The sequence below is a fragment of the Drosophila takahashii genome, chromosome 3R, assembly GCF_030179915.1.
Source record: "Drosophila takahashii strain IR98-3 E-12201 chromosome 3R, DtakHiC1v2, whole genome shotgun sequence".
NCBI classification, from domain to species: domain Eukaryota; kingdom Metazoa; phylum Arthropoda; class Insecta; order Diptera; family Drosophilidae; genus Drosophila; species Drosophila takahashii.
In genome coordinates this window covers 36,825,911-36,852,709 of record NC_091681.1, presented here as the reverse complement: position 1 = coordinate 36,852,709, position 26,799 = coordinate 36,825,911, and the positions used below count along the sequence as shown (strand labels likewise).

Sequence of the window (26,799 nt, the reverse complement as noted above, 5' to 3'; positions counted from 1 at the left end):
TAACTGATCAACTTAATAAGCTTGCTTGTATACAAACAGCAAACACTCGCTTTTAATTAGGTAGATAAAATGATGGATGGATTTTATAGTTTAGAAGGGGATACATTAATTTAGTCCTTGAAAAAAATATGAACTTGTCTTAAAATAGTAATTTTAATTTTTTAGAGTTGGTTTATGTTCTTTGTTTTTATATTGCAGTGAGATCAACATTAAATTTCTCCAACATTTTGGTTATATTTTAATTCCGCAAAAACCTGAATTTTAAATTGAACTAAAATAATTATGTAACCAATTATAGTAACCACCATCTAAAATAAAAGAATATATGTTTTAGGAAAATATTATTTACACAAAATAATATACCCCTCCAAAGTATTTGAGATTAATGTCAAAGAATCCGCCGCAGGTGAAAAGAAGCTTCAGATGTTGCATTTGCAGATAGTATTCCCTTAGTCCCATTTTAAGCATTGCAAATTCGTTAGCCCCAGGTTGACCACCTATTTTATGCAGAATTTTTGGAATGCTATTGTACTAAAATATTTAAGGAAAATTATTAAATAAATGGGAGTTATTAGAGTCACTTCTTACAGCTCTAATGCAGCATTCACTGTAAAAGCAGGCCAGCAGTAGATTTATTGATAGTAAAATACTGGCCCCAACTCGCACTAGAAAAAATAGTTGGTATAAAAATACTTAATGATGTATGATATATATGATATGCCCTACTATATTGATGAGAGTCGATTGGAGTGATGGATTTTATGATGGCCCAGTTGACTATGTGCAGAATGGTGAGTCCATTGTAGAGGAACAGCAGCGTCATGGATACGGTGAAATATTTGCTAATCTCACCCACCAATCTCCAGACTCGTCCAATCAGCAACTGATTTCGCTTCAAGATAGCACATAGCTCTTGAATTCTGTCACTGCAACTACAATCCTCGAGTTCCAACTGGATCTGCTGGAGGATATGACGCACTCGAAGGATCAACTCATAGCTGAGAAGCACGAAGAGGCAATATTCCGGTCCTTTAAGTTGCAGCATCAACAGTATGATCTCGGTGAGAAATTTGTTGGCCCAGTAGAGAAAGGATCCCAGGCCCACAAGTATTAAGCGAGGAGCCAGGTCCACAAGTAGCACTGTCCACAGTCCAATGCAGAAGGCCAAGCGGCAACGGAAGCTCCACCATCGTCGTCTTCCACCAAAGCACCTGGAATTATCCTCTATCTCCGCCTCTAGGTCTGCGATATCCTCGTAGATTTCCTTTAGGCGTCGAAAGTTAAGCAGCATGTTAAGTTGGTTACTCACAGCCATCACTACCACAATAATCTTTGCCGTTTTTCCCATCAATTGGCTGAAGTCCTCGGCGTGAAACTTCTTAATATGAAGCTGCAGGGCTATAATGTTGGCATAGCACTCATAGATGGTCAATAGAAGGATGGCAAGAGCAAAGCAGACATATCCTGTCATTAGGTAACGCCTCAGTTCCCTGTGCAATGTCCTGTCGAAGAACACAGGCGGAGGTGTGAGACCGAAGAGGGAGAAAACCTGAAGATAAGGACGTGCTGTGGTCAGCAGACGACTTCGATTGGCTTCCATATTCGTCGAAGTGCTAAAGAGAACTGTGAAAAGGTCCTTAAACTACGAGGTAATCGGATATCCTGTTAAACACTTTCCATTAATGAGCTGGATAAGATAATCATTACATAGTAAACATATCCTTTAATGGATCTGTATAAAATAATTAGTTCTTAATGGGTTCTTATAATAGATCAAATCTTTTAAAACAATTTAAATTTTTTTCTTAACTGGTTATCAGTTAATTAAACGCTGATATTGAGACTCGACTTGTATTTATTCTCAGCAATTGCCTGGATTTTAAATTGTATGAGTATTATTATATATCCCATTATGGTGACAAGCATCTGGAAATAAATAATAGTTAGCGAATGGTTATAGATATTTGGTATAGGTTTTTGTTACCCCGCCAAAGTATTTCAAATTGATGTCGAACAATCCGCCGCAGGTGAATAAAAGCTTCAGGTGTTGCATCTGCAAGGAATATTCCCTTAATCCTCTGGTTAATATGGGAAAATCAGAGGCTGCAGACAGGCAACGAATTTTATGAAGGATTCGGGGAAAGCAGTTGTACTAAAAATTATAAAAATAAAATAAATCAATTCTCTAAAAAGTGAAAACTTCAACTTACAGCATTGATACATCGCTGACTTAGAAGGCAAGGCATAAGAAGGTTAATTAACAGAAAACAGCAAATAAAGAAACGATCTGGAAAAAAGTAAAATTAGTATTGTTGAAAATGTAAAGTTATTATATTTTTTTACAAACCATATCGGCAGCAATCGTTGTCGAGGAACGTATTGATATAGGCCCAGTTGACCATATGAAGGATAGTAAGACCATTATAAAGAAAAAGCAACATCATGGGCAGACTAAAGTAGCTGGCCACTTCGCACTGAAGCCTCCAAAGGCGTCCCAAAAGCAGTTGGTTGCGTTTGAGGGCAACACATAGAGCTTGTAGCATATCCTGTTGCTCGCAGACCTCCAAGTCCTCCTGCAGCTTAAGAAGTGTATGCCGCAATCTTAGCACCAATTCGTGAATCATTTGAACGAATACACAATACTCCACACTCTTGAGCTGCTGCATTACGATGACAAACTCGGTGATAATCTTACAGGTCCAGCTGATATAGATACCCAAGGATAGTAGAGTGAACTTGGGCACCAAAATCAGTAGGAGGATGAACCACACGCCCACACTGAAGGCCAAACGGAAGCGGAAACTATAGCGCTGCTTTTGACCCCCAAAACATTGAGAAGCCTCATCTATATCCCATTCCAAACTGGCTACATCTTCGTAGATTCGCCCAAGTCGGCGATAGTTAAACACCATATTCAGTTGATTGGCAATGGCCATTACGGAATATAGGCCCTTTTGAATATTACCCATGACACTGGTAAAGTCTGCCACATGGTAATCCAATATCTCCTTGTGAATGGCTATAATGTTTACGTACGATACAAACAGGACCATCACAAGGATCCCGGCTGCATAGCAGACAAATCCAGCCATCAAATACCATCTGAGACGCTTGTGAGGTGAGGTGTGGTCAAAACTTTGGGGCGGTGGCGTAAGGGAAAACACGGAAAATATCTGGAGATATGGAAAGGCTGTGGCCAACAGACGGCTCTTTTTTGGGGCCACCATGTTGGTTGAATGCTTAAAAACCTACTGAAGAGCACTTTTGAAGGATTTGACAAGGAAATTGATGGGTACTGAGTACCTAAGGGTACAAAAAAATATTAGGTAATTAAAGTAAAAACTGGATGTTATATCTACTTTTAATATTTAATAATAATTATAGTGAGGTTTTTGAAATCACTTTTAAAAAAGCCTAAAAGTATGCAGTGAATAAAGTATAATCGTCTTCTTGTACAAATTTTAATAAATTTTGGGTTAAAAATATTTTGTTGCATACTTTTAGACACCTATTTAGACATTTTAAAGTGATTTTATAAACTCAGCTGTTTCTGTGGCACCTCCAATTATTTCAAATATTGTTTTATAATTTCCCATAGCCTCTAAAATACCTGCACTTCCATTCGGGTTAAATTAAATGTGTACCTTGGCCATCACTGAGTCCTCCTCGCTTACCTAATTATTCAATATACCGAAGGCAAGCACATTTCACTAATTAGCTAGATAAGATGGGCTTCGAGTTGCTTTTTGGGAAGCGGGAGGGTGGGAATGGGGTTATCTACCCTATGTTCCCCTGGATGATTTCTATCTCGTTGCCTGGCCAATTTCCACGTCATAACGCTGGTAATTTCCATTTACCATACCATGCAAATGTGGGTTAAATTGTTTTTGTCTTTTGGCCAGCAATCAGCATTGTCTCTCGACGATTGCATGTGCAGCCACACATCCACAGATCCACATTTCCATCTCTCCATCTGTCGCTTTCAATTGCTCCACTTTCTTGCTTCATTTTCCATTTTGTGCACATAATTGCACTTCTTGTGAGCCAAAGTGGGCAAACATCCAACGTCACCATCATCGTTCTCCACCTCGCAAGCTGATGCTGATGCTGCTGCAGCTCCACAAGCCAAATCAAACGAAAACACCCTCTTGTTCAATCCCCAACCGCCTGCTAATCCCGTGCTGGAATTTCCCAGGGATCCAAGGGGATCCACATGCATACACACGAGGATACGGATGAGGGTTGCCGGCGCGACGGCAAGACATTGACGGGATTAAGTGTCCTTTTTAATTTTAAACTACTTCACTTCACTTTGCACAGTCAATGAGTGCGCTGCACCGCCTCCACCACTGAATCCTCCTCTGAGTCCACCTCCACATCCTGATCCTTTTGCCCATCGCTCGGTTAGGCTTCCCCTTTCTTTCTTTTTTTTTCGTTTTATTTTTTGTTACTTTGGCCATGTATGTTTCTCTTGCGAGTCCTTTTCTTTTAAGCTTGATTAAGCACTTTGTGTAACTCTATGACATGGACATGCATTTGCATGCTGGACTCCGTGCCAATGGCATTTTTAATTTGCCATAGCAACATATCCCGATCCGGTTCCACTTTACAACAGTGTTGCCGCTAAACTATGTCAAAGGAACAGGGCTTAAGAACACAAATAAACAACAATAATATAAAAAAATGGTGGATTAACTTCAACATACGCAGTATATTATACTCGCCTCTTTTAATGGAAAATGTTAATTATATTTAATATTTTCATTGTGTCCTATACTGCGATAATTTTAAAAATTTTTGAGAGTTTATTTTCTTATAAATGCATTTCTTCGAAAATATATAGAATTGGTATTTTCCTTTCAAGAAACAAGTTAAAAGACAGAATTATTCGGCAGGTTTTTAAAAAGTTGTTTTATATTTGTCATAGTAATTTGTATTGATGTGTGCAGACCGCTGTTCTACAGTGTCCGTGAGCGACAAAGATTGGGCTGAACCATTCTCTATGCTCACTTAATAGGTCGCTGCTGACCGCTGATCTAGAGTTAAAAATGTTTCCTGCATTGATAAAGTATTAAAATTTCCAAAATAAATAAAAAATTACACATTTAATTATTTTATGAATAAATATTTTAAAGAGTTAAAATAATTCATTCATTTATTTATTTTTTTTATCAGACGAATAACATATCTGTCCGGAAAAAGGCCAAATAGTCAGCGTATCCCAGGACACTCAGCTTCGAGAGCAGCGCAAATTGCATGCATTAGCATTGGCACTGAGGGACGATGAGCTGATGAAGTGGGTGGCGCTGTGGAAAAGGTCCTATAAAGTGGGGGCTGGAGGATCCAAGCAGAGCTGGCTTCTCATTTATTATGCACGGCTGCGAAGTAACAATGACTTTGGATTATTGTTTCCTCCCTGCCGCAGCAAACAATTGAAATACAATAAAATTAAATAATTTTTAACAAGCCACAGGAAAACGGAAGTGCTCGTCCATACACTCGCCCATACTCCTCTCCTCACACAGAAACCCGCTTTACCCGATTTACATGGCCTTAATAGCCAATCTCTGGCATTGGCGCACAGATAGTCCATATATAAACCGCGTTTTTTCCAATGCATTTTATCATTCTTATTATAAATATATTGTGTATTGTTTAAATTGCATTTAACTTTAACAAAAACGAAAAAAAACGGAAAAAAAGGAAATATATTTATACACATATTGATATATTTTATTCGCAAAGGTAAATAAATCCACATAAAGGCAATGTGTAAGTTGCACACGTTGTGTGCCGTGTGTGAGTGTCTGCGAGCAATAAACAAATACAATTTTATTATTTATTATTTATGTATTCATGGCCATTAAACGGATATCCGTGGCCATGGCGCATTAAATTGCACTGCCACCGCACCATCACCATCTCACCGATTCACCACTTCACCCCTTACCTTTTCATGACTTACTATACAAAGACTCTACGCCATTTGCAATCCATAAAGCGGATCACGTGCGTCGTCATGGAGACATTTTTAATGCACTTTCAGTTCGTTTCCTGATGGAGAGATGGCCGTTAAGAAGATTCCGTTTTTGGCTGGCACTAGATGAAAATAAGCTGAATGTCGAGAGGGATTAAAATTATTAAAAATAAGCAAGAACAAGAAAATTCAACATACTCGTATAACATAATACATATTTATTATTTATTTATAATAAAATATTATAAAACAGATTAAAATCCAAACCGGTAAACAGTAATTTCTACAGAAAATCCGCCAAATTCTCAAACGATTTATTCCATTGAAGCTCTCTAATTAATATCTACCCACAACTTAATACCACCTGAAGCATGTGATAAGCTTCCGTTGGGGGCCATAGGTATTTCGTTATCTGTCGAGAGAAATCGCTTGCCAGGGGATGCGAAACAAATTTAAGGAAGTATCAATTGTTGGGGATAAAGAGAGGCTGCCTGAATAGCAGCGTTTGCTGGTACTTTCCCAGCATTTCTTCCGCTTGTGGTTGGCGGTTTTAGTTGACTTGGCGCTGAAAGTCGGTCTTTTGCTATCAATATGTAATCAATGCTTTCAAATAACTTTGCCATTCGCAGCAAGGCTTTTGTTTTGTACAAATCAGGAGACGACGGAGCACCAAGGTTTGGAGTCGGGTAATGGCATCACCTAAGCCACCAAGCCAGGCGAAACAATGGGGACTTGGGTGCTGGAATGTGAAATGTGGTGGTATGAACAGGGTAGGGAGTGGATTCGAATATATAGAGACTCGCAGAGATGGCGTGTGTCGCCTGCCTGGGGCGCACAAAAGGGATTTCAATAATACGCGCACAATCTGTGCTGAAAGCTTAAACAATAAAAGTGAAAATTCCGTTAGAGCCTGTAGATGCGAGGGATAAGGATATTATTGGGAAGCTAGATCCCCCAATCCAAGTCCCCACACTACGGATGAGGATAAAGCTGAGACTCGAACATTTTTTTTATAAAATTTGAAGTTTAAAAAAAAGTTATTAAAATTAAATTGGCTACACAAAATCTTTTAGATATTAAATTCTAACTCTAACTCTTTTTTAAAACTATACTTTGTAGATAGACCATTTTAAGGATCTTATTATTTTCCAAATATTTTTTAACCCACCCCCAATATAAGTCACGAGTCTCACGAACATTTTTCGTACTCTCCCATCGCCAGGAGAACTTTAAGTTGCGGTTGAAGGAAACAGGACAATGCGACATGTGTAGCCGTGTATTTGAGTATCCGTGCAATCGAGTTGCCGAGTATCTTCCATGTTGCCATCCCATCCAGACAATGCAGATTAGCCCCCGAAAAGGGGTTCCACCGCCCACACGCTCTTGAGACCTTCTTGTCGTGAGAGACAAAAGCACTCGGCTGGGATTTTAATGAATAACAACATGAAGAAGTAGGATCCGGCAGGGCATCCACATCAATTACATTGCGGTTGGCAGTCGGCTGTTGGCTGTTAGCTGCCATTGCCAGGGACACTCTCACAAAACCCAGAATCTCACAAAATCACAATCACAATCGAGTGCCAGGAGCACGTTCGCATATGAATATGAAATGCAGAAGCACATGCGGCGGCCATATCGATGAAAATCAATTCCACTGTCATTTGGGAATCTCTCAATTGGTCGAGAAGCAGCTGAGAAAGTTCTGTGTTTGTGGCACTGAATTGTCAATATCAGCTCAAGTTGATTTTGCTCCATTATCTGTGCAATTTGGAGCACGAATCGACGACTGACTACTGCAACTGTCGGTTCGTTTTCGGTTTCGGTTTCGGATCCAAAATACCTTTTTGACCTCTTCGCCTGCGGCTTATTGGGCAAATTAGTTTTGCCTGATTGCAAATTGTACATGGAGGCAGTTTCTTCTCTCCTCCCTGACAGGACGTAAATTCAATGTCCTGGCATATAAGTTATATACGTTTTAAACCGGGTGTTTCCCACATGGAAACTATCCACCCAACCCTCTTGATTTATGTTTATGGGCTTGGCAAATATTTGCGCCACTTCAAAAGCATTATGATGATTATTAGCATTGTTTGCCATCGTAGTAAAACTGTCATACGTGTCTGGCTGACTGTTGGCCCAACATTTGCAGTCGAACAGTATGGAAAAAAGAGAGCATCGCTTCGACTCTGGGCCATATCTATAAATGTAGCTGTAACGGACAAACGTGAAACGTGACCGACGTGATGTTTATGCGAAAACATTCTGAATAAGTGCGACTGCGAGTGTGAGCCCTGGCATTAGCATCCGACATCGGGATATATACTTACATATATCTGCACAAGTATAGCATGCACATCATCAGCGAATTCCGCTTTGCCAAAAAAAAAACGGGGGAATCGACTAATCTCCGAAAGTGTGACGCAACTTTGGGGAGACCAAGCGTTTAAAGTGAACTCGAACTCGAATCGAAGGCAACGGTATGTCGTCATCGCCTGCTGAAAGGATCCTGAAAATCCCCAAGGAAATTGATGCTCCCACACTGAAAGAAAATATAAATCGCGTTGTATTTTGTAAAAAATACGCAAGGTAATACTCAGGTGCAAACAAAGAACATTTTTTGCTACTAAATCATAAAATGAATTCTTTTTGGTTATCACAAAAAAAATATATTCGTTTTTAATTTGATATTATTATTTTTTTTTTAAAGTAATATAGTTTTTTCAGAGTTCATTTTCTGTTTATATTTGTATATAATAAAGTTTAACATTTTTTAAATTCTTTATTTTGTTATTTCTGTTTAATTTTTTTGATTTATTAAATTCAAAAAAAAATTTTTTTTTTCTACCTTTTTGTACAAAAATAGCTAGTTCTTACATTTTCAGTAAAAATTTTGTATTTAGATGAGCAGTAACTGTTTTTTCCTATTTTCTGAAACCTACATTTTCAAAGGTTTAACTTTTTTTAGAATTGTTTAGAAGTTTTTCTTAGTGCACATACGCATACCTCCGGCAAAAGTCGCACTACCCAGAAGACAACTGCGTGACAATGCCATGGCTCCAATTCGGGCCCAAAGTAGAAGTGGCTGGAAAACTTTGTGCCCCCCTTACCCCCTTTAGAGGAACTTGTCGCGCATATGGCTGCACCTACAAGGACAACGAAAACGACACGGAGACACAAAAGACAGCAGGAATCGCACCCTTGCCGCCAACGCCGCTGCCGCTGCCTCCGCCATTTTCAGTGTAAATATTTAAACAATAATAAGTTGGCGGAAAAACGTGGGGAAAACTCTTATGTTGCCAGCGCGGCAAAGTGAGGCGAAACTTTTGTTATCTTTTCACCATGAAAATAGCACGAAATTGAACAGGAAAACGTTGGTTGCGAGGTGGGCAGGTGAGTCAGGTGAGCCAGGTGACAGGCGGCATGGGAGACTACACATCGACGGGTTTTCGACAGACAGACTGAAAGACAGACAGTCTGAAAGCTGAAAGCATTGCACGTGCACTAATCATCACGGATGGCGGGCACACGGGGAGTTGGGTTCGGAGTTTGGCTGGTGTATCGCCTTTCATGTTTTCAATTAGCGTTAATGTCAGTGCAGCGCCCGATGAGCTGGATCGGGGACTAAAAACTATAGTATCTCCATTGGCCAATGTTTGCGTTTTGGCAACGAAACCAATGAAACCAACCCATCCCAAATAAAGGCTAGTTAGTGGACGAGCAGACAAAGGAATATCATATCACCAGGCACTAAAATTAAAGTGAAATGTAAATTGGAGTTTTAAGTTTCTTGTATTTGGAAGTTTTACTTTAAAAATGTTATAAAAATTATAATAATTAAAAAAATTTTAAGAATACAAAATTGTAAAAATACTCAATTCTATTTAAAGTTTCTATTTAAAGTTCCTAACATTTGGAAAAAATATTATTTTTAAATTTAAAGTTCTGAAAAATTTTCTAACTGTTAAAAAAATTTTAAAATTCCAATTTTCAAATTTCTGAAATTGTATTGTTTTTTTTTAAATGCAAATTTAGCTTTTATTAAAAATGTAGTGCTATAATTACCACTTTTAACGTTAAAGATTTGTTGTTCTTCACATTTTCTAAGGAAAGAGGTAGTTTAACCCCAAAGCTGTTTGAGACGTACCGATGATTCCGCCTTTGAAAACTTTCGCCTCAAGTTACTACAACTGGAAATTAATTTCCGACAGGTTCAATCCATCCATCATTTATGTTCCCCACAAAGCCAACTTCTTTATTCATACTACCATAACTGCTCTATAAATATTATCGGGGAAAGGAGAGTCTTGCCTCTGCCTTTACCCCGAAAATGTCATTTGCATAACCGTCAATCATACGCCGCGTATGGTGGTTCCTGGTGTTTCCACCTTGTTTGTTTCTGCCTCACTGGGTGTGCACACACACACAGGATGCACAACCACATCAGAATCATCGGAACCATCAGAACCACCAGAGAACCCTAACCCAGCATATGTTCGATGGCATTGGAAATTTTGCTTCTCGATTTGCGTTTGCTTTTGCGTTTTATTTCCAAATTGAATTTCAGCACTGATTATATTTTTTCCACCTTTTTTGCAGAGCATATATAGGGGCTATATAGGGGATGGGGATTCTGGGGATGCATTGATTGGGGGCGGTATTGGGGAACCCCGTTGTTTGCGCTATCCGGTTGCCGGGGGTGCATAAATAAGCGCCACTCAATTATGCAGACTGTGGGCGAAGCAGCTATAATCCTTTATCCTTCTTACCTGCGACGTGTCGATTTGATTTGCTTTGCAATTTATTTTTGAATTGCGCTGCCAGGGACACACATTTACCATATGTCGTATTTATATAATGTTTTCTTTGACAAAACGCTTTATAAGCTTTGTGTAGTGGGGCGTGAAAAAGCAGCGGCATTTCCCCTCAGCCACAATTTAATTTCAAATCATACATATTTACCTTTGCACTTCAACAGCTTGGCTTTAATTTCAAAGGGATCTCTATTGGGTATTTTTCATTTGTCGTAAATTGAGCTCGCAATTAGCTGCTTGATAAGAAATTGGGCTTTTTTTCCTGCGTCGTCATTAGCAGGAATTTAAAACCTTTTTCGCCCGATGGAAAAAGTTCGGGTCAATGCAAATATTTCATTTGAAGTGACAGAAACGTTGGGGAAATTTGTCTGAATTCTCTGCCCCCCATTTAAATGTGGCCCATTACATTTTATATTGCCATTTGCCTTTGAGGTTTGTGTGTTACATTTAATTGCGAATTTCTGTTCTGAAAAAGTTGCCCACTGCCACTTTACCCGCTCGATTTTCTTCCTTCATTTCATTTCGGTTTACTTTCTCTCATTTTCTACGGCTTCAAATGTTCAACTCATTAAAAAGTGAAACAAAAATGGGTTCAATGACGGGGAGTGGGTGGTATGTTAGTCTATTTACCCAACACTGCAGTGATTTCCCAGCAATAATTGGCTTTAAATGCGGATATATGCAAAGGGACAGTGTGCGGCGTAGTCCCAATGGTTTTATAAATATTTAATGACTCGACCACAAAAATTGATTGACATTTGATTTAAATGTTTGATGTGCTCAAGCGTTGACATTGCGACAGGCCAATTATATGTATTAATTACATTTTTACTGTTGTCCTATGTTCAATGCAGAAATTAATTGAAATTAAGCCAGCAGAGAAATAAGAAAAAAAAATAAAAGCAAAAATGAAGCATGGCTGACTTGAAGTGTAATTAAAAACTTGATAAAATTATTTCAAAAATGGAAAATGGCACTTCCGGCGATGTATGAATGCATACCAATGAGCGTGATGATCGGTTGAAATTCGTTAAGCGAAAGCAAAATGTCCTTGGCCACTCAAGTTGATGGAAAAATGTCAGCAACAGTTGGAGCCGCTAGTCGAAAATGAAAATATATAAGCGCTTTCACAGCCTTAACTGTGAATCAAATTAAAATTGTGAAAGAAAAAATGCCGCTGTTTTTATACCCTGGCAGAGGGTATAATGATTTCAGTCAGAAGTTTGCAACGCCATGAAGGAGACATTTCCGACCCTACAAAGTATACATATATTCTTGATCAGCATTACTAGACGAGTCGCTCTAGACGGACATGGCGTCTGTCCGTTTGTCTGTCCGTCCGTTTCTCGCAAACTAGTCTCTCAGTTTTGAAGCTATCGAGATGAAACTTTCCCAAAACTCTTCATCTTTTTCCAGGAATTATATAAGTCGAAACCAGGCGGATCGGACAACTATTATACCTTAAAAAATTATACATTTTTTCGATACATAACTTCCTTACGTCGCCATAGATAGGATAAAAATTTAACATTTTGTAATTTAATATAAATGATCTGCAAGGGTATATAAACTTTGCCTGGCCGAATCTATCTTCCTTTCTTGTTTTATTTTACATATATGCTTATGCCATCATGTACTCTATATATAAGGCGAAAGAGCATTGTACTTTTGCTGGCACAATTTCAATTAAGTTGGCGATTGTTGGGCAAGTAAGCAGATGAGCCGGTAGGTATGCTCCTCATATCGGGAATCAGCATATTTGCTGGACGTGGCTTTAACCGCCTGGCCGCACATAATTAGCGTCATTGGCAGCGATGCCAGCGAGTGTTGGGCAGCAAATACAGCTTGCCATATATACATATATATTGCTAAAGGTAATTTCCACGGCCTACCGCCCACGGCAAAGACAATTGCACTTTTGATAAATTGCGGCCTGGCAGCAACAGCTGCTGATCTTATTACCGATGTCGTTAATGAAATATTTCGCCTGGACACTTTTGCGTGGGCGCTGTGCGAAAAAAAGTGTGTCAGCGTCAAGTATTAATACGGAATATTGCGTATACGCACAGTTAACAGTTAACAGCCGAACTGTGTCAAGGCTGAAAGTGAATGGTAAACAGAAGTGACAAAAAATAAATTAATAAAAGCAGTTTAAACTGCTATTTTCGCTATTTTATTACTAAATATACAGCACCAAAAAAATATTTAACAAAATAGTTGATAAACAAATTTTTCAGGCAGAAATAATAAATATTTTAGTTTAAATCATTTATTAAATCAAAATATAATACAAGACTTAAATTAAAATATTTAATATTCAAATGAAATATAGTAAAGGATTTAAATTGAATGTTTTAATATTTTCGTCTAAATAATGTCTTTATCAAAAATTTGGTTTATGATCCTAGAATATAAATAAATTATTTTTGGAAATAATAGAAAATTTTACCAGTATTTGGATAGTATTTGATCTAATATTCCTGCAATTTTTTCTAAATATTCAAATAAAAGTCAATTTAATTTTATATTTTTAGGATTATTCGCTTTATTTGACATGCAACTAAGAATATTGAATTAGCCGATCGCTGTTAGTTTGTCGTCGCCCAAAGTAAGCAACAACTTTTGTGTGGCTTGAGGTTGGCCATTTTCCCTCTCGGTAAACTACTTTTTACCTATTAGTCGGTTCTTCTTTTCCCTCCATTCACCATTTTCCTCTGGGTTTCCTACAGTTTTCTCGATTTTTTTCCTTCCCCCCTAAAAATGCATTGGCAATAAATCGAAGCGGTGGCTCACTTTGAATTGGGGGAGGGGCACTGGGTGGTTAACCCAAATGGCAACAAATTAGAGCTCGAAATGTTTTTTTTTTCAACGGTTTGTTCTAATTCTTCGCCTCGCTGCCGGTTGAAAAATCGAAATCACTCTCGCTGCCGCCTCCGCCCGTCGTTGGGGGCGTGGCAGGGGAGGAGGCGGCGGCAGGAGCAGGAGGAGGTCCTGGATTTGCGGCCTGGGTCGGTTTCGCGCTTGAGCTATCATCCGTTTCGCTGCTGTCAACGAAATTAACGCGCTTCTTCTTCTTTAGCTGCTGCTGCTGCGCATCATTAAGCGCCGCTTGTTTGTCTGTCGTCGAGGAGAGTATCGATGTGGGTTTCGAGGGTTTCTGGGGTTCCGCAGGAGCAGGAGCAGGAGCAGGAGCAGCAGCAGGACTTTCGATGGCCACTTCCGGTGGGGCTTCTAAGGGGGTTTCTACCACCCCTTCGTTGGTATAACCCTCCTGCTGCTGCTGCTGCTGCTGTTGCTCCTGAAGTTGCTCTTCCTGCTGCTGCTGCATCTGCTGATCCGCTGACTGTTCATAGCCACTGTAGTCGTAGTTGCCCACTGCACCCGCATCATACTCCTGACCACCATAGCCACCATCTGGCGCATATTGAGCGGCGTTCGGATCGGCTATATACTGGCCCGTGGCCTCATCGTATATATACCCGGGATAGGCATTGGGATCATAGCCGGCGTAGTTGCCGTAATCAATATTGGAGTATTCCTGCGGCAGGACCTCGCCATTGGGATCCAGCGTAGTTTCGGCAGAAGCAGCAGGAGTAGCAGCAGCAGTTACATCGCTTGTTTCGCCATATCCCTGATAGTCTGTGGGATTTCCGATTTCGCTGTAAAGCGGCTCCACTTTTGGTGAATCGATGCTGGCATAGATGGGCTCACTGCTGGCCTCGTATTGCCCGTAACCGGAGACCTCTGGCTGCTGCTGTTGTTCCACCTCCTGAAGTTCCACCTCTGGCGATGTGTTGGTAACCAAATTTTCAAAAAATCCCTGTTCAGTTACTGCTCCTCCTCCTGCTGCTCCTGCTGATACTCCTCCCCCTGTCAAACGTTCGCCGTAAATGGCATTTTCAATATTCTCAATCGACACACCGGTTTCGGGTTGCTCCTGACTTTGGCTGCTTGGCGGCGACAATTGATTACCCCTTGCCAGCTGCTCATCAACCGCAGCCGCTGCTCTTTCCAGTGCCAACCGACTGGCTTTGACTTCGTCCAGCAAATCGTTGCTGATGCCAACTTGGTTACCTCCTGCTCCTCCAACTGCCTCGCTGAAACGCACGTTTAAGGGGCGTTTGTCTTCGTGGTTTGGGCTTGGGTTTAGGTTCAGTGGGGGTTTGGGCTTCGACTCATCGATTTTCAGCTCACCAAAGTATGCTTCAAAGTCGCGTGGGGGAGGATGTTGCTGCTGCAACTCCTGATGTTGCTGATGTAGCTCTTGATGTTGCTGCTGCTGATGTCGCTGGCCCGTCTCATTATGCTTAACGACAGTTGGTGATTTTTCATACTCGACTTTAGTCACGCGTGAATTTGTCCAGGCATCCAGTTGGCCCTTCCCGACTTCCCCTTGCGGTTGCCCATCCTGTCCAGAAGTTGCTCCTGCTCCTGCAGTCGGCAGCTCAGTTAACGTCAGCGAAGGCGACGATGTCTTTGGCAATTTATCAAATGTCAACGAGGATGTGGCCATTGTCGAGGAAGTGCTGCTCAGCTGCCGCGCCACCTGGTTCTCCTGGCTGGATAAAGTCGATGTGGGTGTTGCTGCTGCTGCTGGTGGAGGAGCAACTCTCTCCGCCTGATAATCACCTGTCAAGTGGGGCTGCATGCGCTCCGGTAAATCGGCATTCTCATTATCAAAGGCGCGCAGGGTGGCGCGCAAATCGAACAGGTTCGAGGTGCCAAGGGGAGCTGCCCCAGTTGAAGTTGCCGGGCCAAAGAGTTCCGGATAGTAAACAGGATGGGCAGCCGTGGGAATGGGAACGGGTTGGGGAATGGGACTCACAGGAGGACCTGCTGCAAACTGGGGCGTCAACAGCATGCCCGCCTGCGTGGGCGTGGCCATGGCAAAGGTCCAGGGCTGCGGCTGCGGCGTCGACTGCGGATTGGTCGCCACCTGCGGCTGCGGTTGCATCAGGACAGGCACCGGCATCACTCCGCCGGCGGTCGGAGTCGTCGTCTGCTGGATGCATCGCAATGTTTGATTCTGCACCAATTTCGCAAAGTACATTTGGTATTGCAGCTGTTCGAAAAGGGGAAAAGAAAGATATGGTTTTAGGGTGATGTTCAAGCACTCGGAAAAATTAGCAATACAAAGAAAAAAGTTCGTATATAATATTAGACTTTTATCGTTAAAAAAAACCTTTTTAAAGGTGAACAAGTTTTTAAGAAATTATATCATCCTTTTTTTAGATTTATGCACATTACTTATTTTAAAATTGAATACGAAAAAAAAAACTGGCCCGTAATTATTTGTTATTATACGCATATCGTTTTTACCATGCAATACTGGTAAAATTGATATTAAATAATATCATTATGAAGAATTCTCTCTCGGAGATTCTCTGATTTCAAAAAAGAGAGGAAGAAACAATATTTCGACTTAAATTACGGGTGTGGAAGCGAAAGATACAAACTCTCTCAAAACGATAGACTCAACATTTTAAAGAGTAATAAAATTTAAAATTTGCTTTATTTAAATTTTTTTGTAAAATCGTAAAATATTTTCATAAAAAATTCTAAGAAATTGCAAATTTCTTAAAACAATTTGTAGAATGTCTTCTAACCAAAAACAGGTTTTAATATTGAAGAAAAGCTGTAGGATGTATTTTAAAACAGTTTTCTTATTTCTAGGCATTAGATTTCTGGAATATCCGAGTGTGTTTAACTTCACATTAGTTCCGGACAGTCGGTGGACTCACCTTCATCATTTTAAGCCGCTCGCTCCGCTGCGACATGGCAGCCGTTTGCTCGTCGATGCGCTCCAGCATGTGGACCAGCTTCTTGTTGCGCTCGTTGCGTTTGGTCTGCTCCTCGAGGAACTCCTGGTACTTTTGGCGGCTCTTGTGGCGCACCGACTTGTCGCTGGAGAAATACACACAAATATCCGTTTACCTTTGTGTGCAAAATGAGGGAAGATGACGAAAGCTACTTACAGCTCGCTGCGTTTCTGCAGGACTTTATCCAACTTGTGCTCCAGCTGCTGGCGATTATCCTCGCTGCGAGAGAGAAGAAAGGAAATCGGGGAGAAAGTCGAGTCAAAGGGCATGCATGTGATTTGTAAGCTGATTTAGTAAGCATATGCACAGGAAAAGCTTAGGAAAAGCTGACAAACACAAATCAATGGACATGGCCTTTGTGTGATTTGATGCTCGATGCTGCAGGGCATTTTAAATTACCCGCAAACAGGGTATAAAAGAAAATCAGTTTAAACATAAATTTGTATTTAGTTGTGTCTTCGGAGCTTTTCATTTCTAAATCATAAATTATTTATCTTTCTTGCTCTTGAGTATTAAGTATTTTTAATAACAAGAGCTCATTTATTAATGTAATTTAAGGTAGAGCTATCAAATGATTTTTTAAACTTTTCCAGAAAATATTTTAATTGTTGTACTTCTAATTTGTAGTTGTTGTACTTTAACTTAGTCGAAACAGAGAAAGATTTTTAAGATCCATCTGTTTATGTATTTTTATATAGGAAGAAAACATTTTTACGACCTTGACATTTTAATTATATTTATTTAATAACGACATTGAACACCGAGTACTTTTAAAAGGTATTAAATATTTTCATTTTAGTAATCCTTATTAATTTTAATTGTCGACTATGATTCTAAAATAATAACGATAATTGCGCCGATTTAATAGCCTCATGGAAAATCCAAAGTATAATAAATGAATAACAAAATAATTGCATAATTTAATGATTGGATTAGTTTAACTAGTATAGAGATTTTCATTTTTGGTCTAAAGTGCTGCCATTAAAATAGGCATAAATTTATTGCCCAATAGCTACAGTTATAATAACAGTTTTATAACAGTTTTTGGATCTGCTCACCTGCGCTGAAGCTTTTCCTGCAGCAACTCCACCTGCAGCTTGTAATTCTCGAGCTCCGCTTGTGGAAACATGGCTTAAATATCCTTTCGCTCTTCGGCCGGAACCACTACGAACTTTACCTCTCGACGGCTCCGACTCAACTGGCCATATGCAATAATACTACCCGCTATTGACACAGTTTGCTTGGCACGGGGATATTAATGCGACAGTGTGTTCTATTTTTAAGGCAACTTTATTCGAATAGAGCCGCATTATTTAAGTGTTCGTATGGGTGATTGCGACTGGCATTTGTTTGGCTGAGTCGCTGAGTGGCGTTGTCATGGCTCCCCGATTTCTTGGTGGTTCCTTTGCGTATTTATTTTGGTGGTTGCTTGGCATTGCCCAGGGACATTTGGCTCTTATCGATTTCCCTCGTCGACGGTCGGCTTTCGGCTTTCCCAACGTGCCACGCATTGAGGAGCAACTAACTTTCGATTTTTCGCCCCATGAATTTTACATTCCACTGTCGTTGTTTTTTTTTTGTTTTTCAGCCCTGTGTGGTATACTAATTACACGCCCGGCAAGTGGGTCACTTCTTTTTGAACTCCGTCCAGTTTTCCCATTTCCCGTTCTTGGCTTGCGTTTTCAGTGGGCCCGAAAACCAAAAAAAAAAAGAACGTGAAGAGTCGTCTGGGGTCACAGGAACTCGGTAGAGCCATTTATAATGCATTGCACGGGATTTGCCTGCACGAGTGGGCCCAGCTTCTTCCATTCCTGTTCTGATGAGTGTAAACACATGTTGTTGTCGCACACTCGCACCCGGGCTTACACTGGGGAAAAATATGACTAAGAAATGTTGTAGTTAGGTGTAATTTTAAAGGGCTTTTTGATAAATTAAATGTAATATTTTAAATAATACTAAATACTAAATAAATCGTAGAAAATAATTTTTTGGCCCTAACCAATCATTTTTATAAAAAAAAAAAAATTCATTGTCCTGCGATTGGTATTGAACTCATGTCTAATTAATTTAATTATCGTGTATAATTGTTATACCCGTTACTCGTAGAGTAAAAGGGTATACTAGATTCGTGCAAAAGTATGTAACAGCTAGAAGGAAGCGTTTCCGACCCCATAAAGTATATATATTCTTGATCAGGGTCACTAGCCGAGTCGATCTAGCCATGTCCGTCTGTCCGTCTGTCTGTCTGTCTGTCTGTCTGTCTGTCTGTCTGTCTGTCTGTCTGTCTGTCTGTCTGTCTGTCTGTCTGTCTGTCTGTCCGTCTGTATGAACGCTGAGATCTCAGAAACTCCAAAAGCTAGAAGGTTGAGATTTCTTTGGCTTCCTACGCAGCGCAAGTTTATTTTAGCCGAGCGCCCCGCCCCCTCTAACGCCCACAATCGCCCACTAACGATTTTAAAATGGGTCCTGCGCCCACATCTTTAAAGATTTCCGAGAAGTATAAATGCAATTTTGTTGTGTATATTTATACCTATCGAAATGTAGAAGACATTTTTCAAATCGGACCATTCATTAAAAAGATATACGCAATCAAAAAATATTTATCTATCTCCCTCGCACCCCCTTTAGCTGAGTTACGATTATTAGTCGGGACACCAACCCGACACAGCGTTCGCACTCCCTTTAGCTGAGTGACGGGTATTAGATAGTCGGGACAACAACCCGACTATAGCGTTCTCTCTTGTTTTTAACCTAAAACGTGTTGAAATATAAATTTAGATTAAAGTAGTTTTCAGTATTTGTTAAATGGCAAACTTTTAATTGGAATTGCAAAGGTTTTTCTCAGTGCAGACCCTTCCCCTTGTGCTCGTCCAAGCGTGCGGCACCTGAATGTGAATTAATGGTAGTGGCGTCTATCACTCCCCCGGCCGCAGACAACAACACAGGACCTCTCGCACACGCTGACATATTCACACGCTCACCACGGTGTCCCGTATGTCCTGCATGTCCTGTATGTCCTGCGTATGTCCCCGTATGTCCTGTCCTGCTATCATCAGCGCTCCCAGCGTCAGCAGTGACCACTCCCGTGCTCCTGCTCCTCCTGTTCCTGTTCCTGCCAGCGACACCGAAGCCACAGCAACTCCGTGTCCTGCTTGACTTGCTCCTGGCTTTGGCTTTCGTCCTGGCTTGGCTTGTTCTCCATGTGCGCCACATGTCTAGTATATGGTAGATGGCTATGTGCCGGCGTTGTCACGGTGTCGTGGTTGCGGGCCGCAATATAAAATTTTTGGTTATTTACATGTAGGGGATAACAAACGGCCGAAGGAGGAGGGGCCATCCTGTCATATGTGCGGCAGGTTATCTCCGCGGTTCCTCGTTTTCGGGGACACAGAATGCTGATGGGTCAGCGGGCAAGGGCGTGTGTTTATAAAGGATCAGGGGCTCTGTGTGAGGGGTTATAATGGATTTTACTAAAATAAATTTATTTCCTTTTACTAATGATATTTAAAGGTAAGATAATGTTTTTAATTTATTCTAAAAAATATACCTTTATTTCTAAACCCCTTCAGTCGCCTTCCTTGACCTTTGCCAAGGGCCAAAATGAACTTGTTGCCAAGCGACCAGAACCACGGACAATTTCTCCTTGTCGCTACCAATTCGGCTAACTGAAATTCGCGACATTCCTTAAGCGTTGGCTAAAAATACTGAAAGTGCATTTTTGAAAAGGACCAAATAACGTTGTAATAAACTTGTTTAGGTTTATCAAGCGGTTTTTAAATACTCTCAAAAATTATTTAAAGCAAATTAAAAAAAATAAGACAAAAATTCTATTATTAAAGTTGTGGTATAAAATAAATTTTTACTGATTTATTATAATTAAATTTTATTCTGCTCTATTACTTTTTCTTGGTAAAAATGGACAAGTTGGCAGGTTAGACAGTTGCGAGAGTCGCGGATGTCTGGCGAACTTGAAGACCAGTATTTGCATATTTATTATTTAGCCCGAACAATTTGCGACGGGGCCTTGAAGTTATTAATAGCCGGATGACTTGGCATGTCCTGGCACCCAAGTAATATCTTCGATTGGATTTTTGGCTGAGTGCGCGCTGGGATATCAATGGAAAGTTTGTCATAATCGAACATTTGCATTGGCAAAATGCGACGGGGGTTGTAGAGGAGAAGAGAAAAAAAGAAACCTAAATGGAAATTGACATTTTTTTCGCTTGTGGCGAGCGTGGGCGATTTATGTGTTTGACTTTACGCTGCAGTTGTGCGAAGTGTATGTATGTGAGTGCTTATCAGGCGCTGCACAGCGTCCTTTTTTGGGGGCACTTAATTTTGGCTGGCATCCTTAACATCCTTAAAAGACGGCGAATGGGAATGGCGACCCGAAGAGCGCTTCTTTTGCCGATTTGCAGTCAATGAAGTAGAAAACTGAAAACTTTTTCTTTTCGAGTCTATTAAAAATAATGGCAGCTGAAAGCAGAAGAGCCCGCCAAGTGCGAACTGCTTGCTGCTCTGCTCCCCATGTGTGCGTTTTGTCCCCCTCCCTCTCTCCCGTGCCGTCTCTTTCTCCTCGCAGTCTTGCCGTCTCTTTCGCTATCTCTGCGTGTGTGCGCGAGACATCGGCGGGCATTAAATTAATGTCCTCCTTGCCATTTTTCACTACGACCCATTCGCCAGACACTGCCGCCCGGTGCATTGACCACTTTCGGCGGTTTGCCTTTAAAGCGCCCTATTACCCTCGCAAAAGATCGGGGCTATTTGACCTTTGCGAGTATCTATTTAATGAGAGGTTGTATTGGACTTAGGAACTGTTTGCTATTTTCTAAAAACAGGGATTTTCGGGACGCCAAATAAATTATTTTGTTACTAAAATCTATAAATAAGAAAGGAAACAATAAAAACTAAAAATAAAATATCATTAATATTAATATAAAATGTTTGTCTATAATGTAAAATGTAAAGGCGACCTTAAATTAAACTTAAATACTGGAAATAAATATTATTAAATAAATTTTGTTTTATCTAAATTCTTTTTTCATTATTTTCGCATCTGAAAATATTTTATTTTAAATAAATGTTTTTCTGATATGTTTAAAAAATGTTTATTTAATATATGTAAATAATATGCTACCTATAATACATTTAGAAAATTTAAAAAAAATTTGGTGTTTAAAAACTTTGAAAACCTTTTATTTCAATTACTTAAGAACCTTTTGTATTTAATTAAACTTTTTGAAATTTATTTTATAATTTTGTTCATCGTTACTAATATATTTTTGTTACTTTTAATTTTTAATGAGTACTTTTTCACAGACAACCAAATTTCCTTTACAATTCTGCGTTTATAGCCCAGGGTAATCGAGTGCCACTACCACATCTCCTGCAAATGCCAAAGAGGTCCCTGTACTTATTTTATTTTTAAACCCTGTCGCTGCGGGCATGCTGGGAAAATGGGGAAAATGTCCGAGTGAACGGAGTCGCAGAGCTGGCGGCGTGCAGGTTTTGCGGTTAATGCGATAATTTAATTGTAATGCGGGTCTGGAGTTGTGCGCGCCAATAATTTAACTTGCAATCAGCGCGGCATTTATTGGGTTAAACATATAAGCCAAGCGCCCAGGGCGAAGACGCATACTTGCATGGCCCCGAAAAGGAGTGAATGAACCCCAAGGATACAGAGCCGGAGATACAGAAGGAAAAGGACTCGGCGAGGATGGCAAATAAATTCAACGATTTCTGTGCAATAAGGGGTCTCTGACGCAGTCAGTTGGGCATTTTCGCACGTAAGCCACGAGGACGATGACAGCAATGAAATATGCAAGCCAGAAGGTCCTGGAACCCAAGCATTTTTCCATGAGTCAGAAGTTAAGAGCGAGGAGGTAAAATCCGAGTTCATAGCCAAAGCCAAAGCCAAAGCCAAAGCCAAACATTTATAAACTACAGCACACATCCTAGCAACAGTTGCCCGGGGTGAACTTTCGCCAGGGATTGACTTTTAACCATTCTGTCTTTGGTATTTGGTATTTTGTAGTTGCAATGTCGGCAGGACACACGGCGGAGCAATTGCAGGAACTGCGACGCATCCTTTTGCTGACCGTCTATGGGAACACCTTGAATCAGCTGATTCTGCAACAGCGTTCACAGCGTTTGAATGCCAGGAAACCACTCACGCTGCCCGCTTCCCTGCGCCGACGACGCAGTTCGTCGCTGGGGGAGCAGGAGAAACCGGAAAGAGTCCTTATTACGGGCAAGGTCCTTCCTAGACTCGAATCTCTGCTGGGCGAAAACGAGAACGATGCCGATCAGCTGGACGAAGATGTCCTGAATGCCCTGAAATTCGAAAGGGATATGGATGCCCTGAGAACGATCTTCGAAGTGGCCATGAATGATCCGGAATTGGCAGAGAAAAATATTGAAAAGGATCTAGATTTTAAGGAGGAGGAGGGTCAGGATGTTCAGGAAGAGGAATTGGCAAGTAAAGTAGTCACTTCCCAGGACTATGATGATATGAAAATTATGGATCTGCAAATTAATGAAAAGGAAAGTTCATTTGAAGATGATGTAGATCTCGAAGAAGCAGACAAGGAAGTGGCTACCCTGGAAGCTGACAAAGATGAGGCAACCCTGGAAGCTGACAAAGATGAGGCAACCTTGGAAACCGATAAAGGTCTGGAGGACCTTAAGCAAGCCATAGCTGCCTTGGGTGGCAACAAGAGCGAGGAGTCCCAGGCTGCCCAGCAACTCCAAGAATCCAAGGACGAACTAAAGCAACTAAGAGAAGATCTCGAGACGGAGAAGCGGACCACCAAGGACAAGCTGCAGGATCTTGAGGAGCGCATAGCCGACACCAAGTACAAGCTGCGCTGCGTGTCGCGGGTCAATGACCTCGAGTACAGTTTGGTGCAACGCTGGGAGGAGGGTCGCCTGGCCCAGGGAACCATTTGGGGTGAAAATGCCGAACGGGCCTATTTACGCGATATCCTGGACATTAAACAGAAGTTGGCGCGTGAGGAGCGGGTGAGTGCCGAGCTGCGCTCCTTTCGCCAGCGGGAAATCCTGGAACTGCATTCGAAAATCAAGGAGTGGCAGGAGCGGTATGTCAGCGAGATGCGAAGGGTGGATCGCGAGGCGGAGGCCTGGGAGCTGCGCATCCTCGAGCAGAAGAAGCTCCTGCAAAAGCACAAGGAGATCTACGAGGAACGGATGACCTATGTCCGGGAGTATCGCGCCCAGAAGGCCGAGGAGCAGCGCCTGTTGGACCTTCAGATTCACCGCATCGAGTGCGCCGTAAGATTGCAGGCCTGGTGGCGCGGCACCATGGTAAGACGCGGTCTGGGACCCTTTAAGAAGAAGCCCAAACGCGGCAAACGAGGCAAGCCCAAGAAATAGGAGACACTGCGGGAAATGAAAAAAAATACTCGTAATTTTTGTATATAGATAAAAGCATAATATTTTAATATTAGGTACAAATAAGAAAATTTTAATAAACTTCATTTCTAACCATTGAATGCTTATGTAATACTTTTGTATTTGATTATTTTAATTAACTTTTTTCGGAGCGATACTCTATTTTTCTATAAGTAAATATTTACCTAAAACTAAAGTCATATTACATTTTATATGTGAACTTTTCAAAAACACCTTGGCATTAATACAAATATTTTTGGTATTAAGTATTTAAAACAATGTAACCATTTAATGAACCAAAATTGAAATCTTTCAACTATTTGTAAGTGAACTCTTGATTTTGAATTTAGTTTCTATTATATCATTTAAATAAATAATTATATTCATGACATTTTCAAGAGTCACATTAAAATTTGATTGAAAATCTTTAAATTTCAAATGATTAAAAATCCCTATAAATTTCTGTGATTTTTGGTTCGTGCTAAAATTTAAAAAATTTAAATTAAAATCGAGTTTTAACCCTTTTGCTTCGACATTTACGACATTTTTGATTTATTTCCCTCCGTGTTCTTTTGTTGCTCGGTTTTTTTGCGAGCTTTCCCTTGCTTTATGGAAATTAACTTGTGACTTAAAACCAATTAAAAGTTGGACGCGCTGCAGTTAACACGTCAGCGGTTGGCTACTGACGTCGAGTCGCCCTTAATGACATGCTGCTGCCAGTGTCAACAGGCCCGACTCGAGAATTGTTTACGCGGGGCGATAATAATGGTTTAAGAACCGGGGGGAACCCCACAGAGGGAGTTCCACTGTAGTACTGACCCAACAAAAGTTGAAGTTGCATCTGGAGTTGCATTGTTTTATTTCCCTTTTCTTTTCCGCATTTATTTATCTTTTGTGCCAGGGAATGGCCAAAAGTGGTTTATTTGTTGCGGCGCATTCATTGGCAACACAAATGGGCGGCCGCGGCCTAAGGGGGCGTGGCCATGTGGCAGTGAGGCAGCCACATTTTGTTTTCGATGCGTGCAGAGGAGATAAGCTGCGACAATTTGCCCGGCTGAATGCAAAAAGAGGGGCTCGCAACAAAAGCAAAAGCAAAATAAAACTTTCCCACTAGTGTGCCAGTGTGGACATTGCAATTTAAAATATAATTAATGGTCGTTGCCGTAATTTATTGAATTTGCATGCCACAAGGCTGCATTGCTGTCATTTCTTGTTTGCCTGTTTGCCGTTTGCCAGTTGGAGAGTTGGAAAGCGATGTCCTTGCGAGGCGATTGGAGTGTCTGCACATGCACTCACTTTTGTTTTAATGCACTCCGCCCGTTCAGTCGGTTCCTCGCAACAATAACATCCCGATAATGACTGCCAAAAGTCCGTTTTTGGGCAAACCAAAAAAAAAAAAAAAATGGAAATGCCCGGTTGCCACTGGGACGCGAAATTGGTGAACGAAAAATCTTACCCGAAAAAAAGCGTACCAAAAAGTGAACAAAAATTCGAGTGCCGAAATGTGTGCCAATTTCAGAGGGAGAGCAGCATTTTCAATTAAAAATACAAATTAATTAAACGGCTAGTAGACACCAATTTGATCTAAGATTGCACCGATATTATTTTACAAGTTATTACAAAAAATTTGTAAAGATAGGAATTTTATTAAAAATAGTTTCAAAATTTTAGTTTGCATTATGATGAATAATATAGGTTTATGATTATTGTTTCACTATACCATATTTACTATACTATATTTAGTAAAAAAATAAAAAACTAGATGAATTAAAAGGAATTTTTAGAAATTAATTTTAACACTATTTTTCAAAGTATTTCTTGTCTTGACTTTTCTTTGCGAATTGGGACGCTTTTTTTTGGAATAATATTTTGGCGAGAGTTTTTTGTACACACTAAGTAGTAAAGAAAAATGTTCAAATTCTGAAAAAAGTAAAGTGAACCATTTTCGGCACCAGCCACCAAAATTTGGCCATCGTGGAATGGCGGGCCTATTGTTTGGCCACCATGGCGGATGAATTAATGGAAGATGAAGCTCAGTTGCATGGCGAGGAAACGAGTAAGCGAGAATGAGGGCAGCAGACAAACAATCTTCCACTCATTTTCTCCCATTTTCCATTCATTTTCCCGGCTATCTCTGGCCATCTCTCGTTTGCTCGTTTTGGCCAGGCCAGCTCCAAACAAGCAACTCTTTTCTCGCTTCCTGCACTTTGCATGCCCCGCACTATTTGCAACTTGAAGAAAGCGACTGCTCCATAATGGAGGCTCCCCTTTCCCACCCCAAACCATTTCCCTTTTCCAAGGCTATAGTAACTCCCTGCGTTCCGTGTCATGTGCGTTACTTAAAACATACAAAATGGCGAAGAGTTCGCCTTTAAAACGGGGCGCCCTTGCAATACCCGTGGGCCCGGGAAAAAAGGGCCAACCGGGGCAGCCGAAAAATTTACATACAAATTAGGGTTAATGAGCAGTGAAATTGTTATTTAACTTCAGTTGGCCCGTTAAGCGCTTTAAAGTGGGCAAAAGAGTCTTCGAATATCTACGTACTTTGCGACACGTTTTCGAAATTCTCTTTAGCACCGGGCTTAAATGGGTATCCTTTTTAGTGCTCTATCGCTTCGCCGCAGAACAACAGAATTTAATTAATAATCTTGCGCATAATTCATAAATTGATTATAGCGCATACGCCACGTGTTCTTAAATTAATTTTCATTTTCATTCACATTATTTTTTTATATTCATTTTTCAGCTTTTACTGCAGCTGCGGCGTCAGCTGGTGGATTGG

General features: G+C 40.6%; 4 protein-coding genes across 4 annotated transcripts; 1 reads left to right on the top strand and 3 right to left on the bottom strand.

Moving 5' to 3' along the window:
- Window positions 1-209: 209 nt before the first annotated feature.
- LOC108065441 (putative gustatory receptor 98d) lies at window positions 210-1,600 on the bottom strand. Its single transcript, XM_017153442.2, has 4 exons — window positions 727-1,600; window positions 589-665; window positions 364-531; window positions 210-308 (listed from the first exon to the last, which is right to left on the bottom strand). The coding sequence occupies exons 1-4, from the start codon at window positions 1,598-1,600 to the stop codon at window positions 210-212; spliced, it is 1,218 nt and encodes a 405-aa protein (XP_017008931.2).
- A 224-nt stretch (window positions 1,601-1,824) lies between these two features.
- Window positions 1,825-3,227, bottom strand: Gr98b (Gustatory receptor 98b). The gene is made up of 4 exons (XM_017153431.2): window positions 2,348-3,227; window positions 2,211-2,287; window positions 1,985-2,152; window positions 1,825-1,926 (listed from the first exon to the last, which is right to left on the bottom strand). The coding sequence occupies exons 1-4, from the start codon at window positions 3,225-3,227 to the stop codon at window positions 1,825-1,827; spliced, it is 1,227 nt and encodes a 408-aa protein (XP_017008920.2).
- A 10,121-nt stretch (window positions 3,228-13,348) lies between these two features.
- On the bottom strand, window positions 13,349-17,784 carry LOC108065513 (uncharacterized). Its single transcript, XM_017153521.3, has 4 exons — window positions 17,666-17,784; window positions 16,764-16,826; window positions 16,530-16,692; window positions 13,349-15,850 (listed from the first exon to the last, which is right to left on the bottom strand). Exons 1-4 carry the CDS (start codon window positions 17,734-17,736, stop codon window positions 13,667-13,669), a joined length of 2,481 nt encoding a protein of 826 aa, XP_017009010.2. The 5' UTR covers window positions 17,737-17,784; the 3' UTR covers window positions 13,349-13,666.
- Window positions 17,785-22,646: 4,862 nt separating this feature from the next.
- Window positions 22,647-23,999, top strand: LOC108065588 (dynein regulatory complex protein 9). The gene has a single exon (XM_017153614.2). It carries the CDS (start codon window positions 22,647-22,649, stop codon window positions 23,997-23,999), a length of 1,353 nt encoding a protein of 450 aa, XP_017009103.2.
- The last annotated feature ends 2,800 nt before the right edge of the window (window positions 24,000-26,799 follow it).

What these genes read in the sequence shown, in the direction of transcription:
- LOC108065441 (XM_017153442.2), bottom strand. Translation starts at nt 1,600, where the DNA reads ATGGAAGCCAATCGAAGTCGTCTGCTGACCACAGCACGTCCTTATCTT. An exon ending in AATCGACTCTCATCAATATA is followed by an intron (nt 666 to 726) that starts GTAGGGCATATC and finishes TATTTTTTCTAG; the next exon opens with TGCGAGTTGGGGCCAGTATT. An exon ending in ATCTCAAATACTTTGGAGGG is followed by an intron (nt 309 to 363) that starts GTATATTATTTT and finishes CTTTTATTTTAG; the next exon opens with ATGGTGGTTACTATAATTGG.
- LOC108065588 (XM_017153614.2), top strand. Translation starts at nt 22,647, where the DNA reads ATGTCGGCAGGACACACGGCGGAGCAATTGCAGGAACTGCGACGCATC.
- LOC108065513 (XM_017153521.3), bottom strand. Translation starts at nt 17,736, where the DNA reads ATGTTTCCACAAGCGGAGCTCGAGAATTACAAGCTGCAGGTGGAGTTG. An exon ending in CAGGAAAAGCTTCAGCGCAG is followed by an intron (nt 16,827 to 17,665) that starts GTGAGCAGATCC and finishes TCTCTCTCGCAG; the next exon opens with CGAGGATAATCGCCAGCAGC. An exon ending in AGCGGCTTAAAATGATGAAG is followed by an intron (nt 15,851 to 16,529) that starts GTGAGTCCACCG and finishes CTTTTCGAACAG; the next exon opens with CTGCAATACCAAATGTACTT.
- Gr98b (XM_017153431.2), bottom strand. Translation starts at nt 3,227, where the DNA reads ATGGTGGCCCCAAAAAAGAGCCGTCTGTTGGCCACAGCCTTTCCATAT. An exon ending in CAACGATTGCTGCCGATATG is followed by an intron (nt 2,288 to 2,347) that starts GTTTGTAAAAAA and finishes ACTTTTTTCCAG; the next exon opens with ATCGTTTCTTTATTTGCTGT. An exon ending in GTCAGCGATGTATCAATGCT is followed by an intron (nt 2,153 to 2,210) that starts GTAAGTTGAAGT and finishes TATAATTTTTAG; the next exon opens with TACAACTGCTTTCCCCGAAT.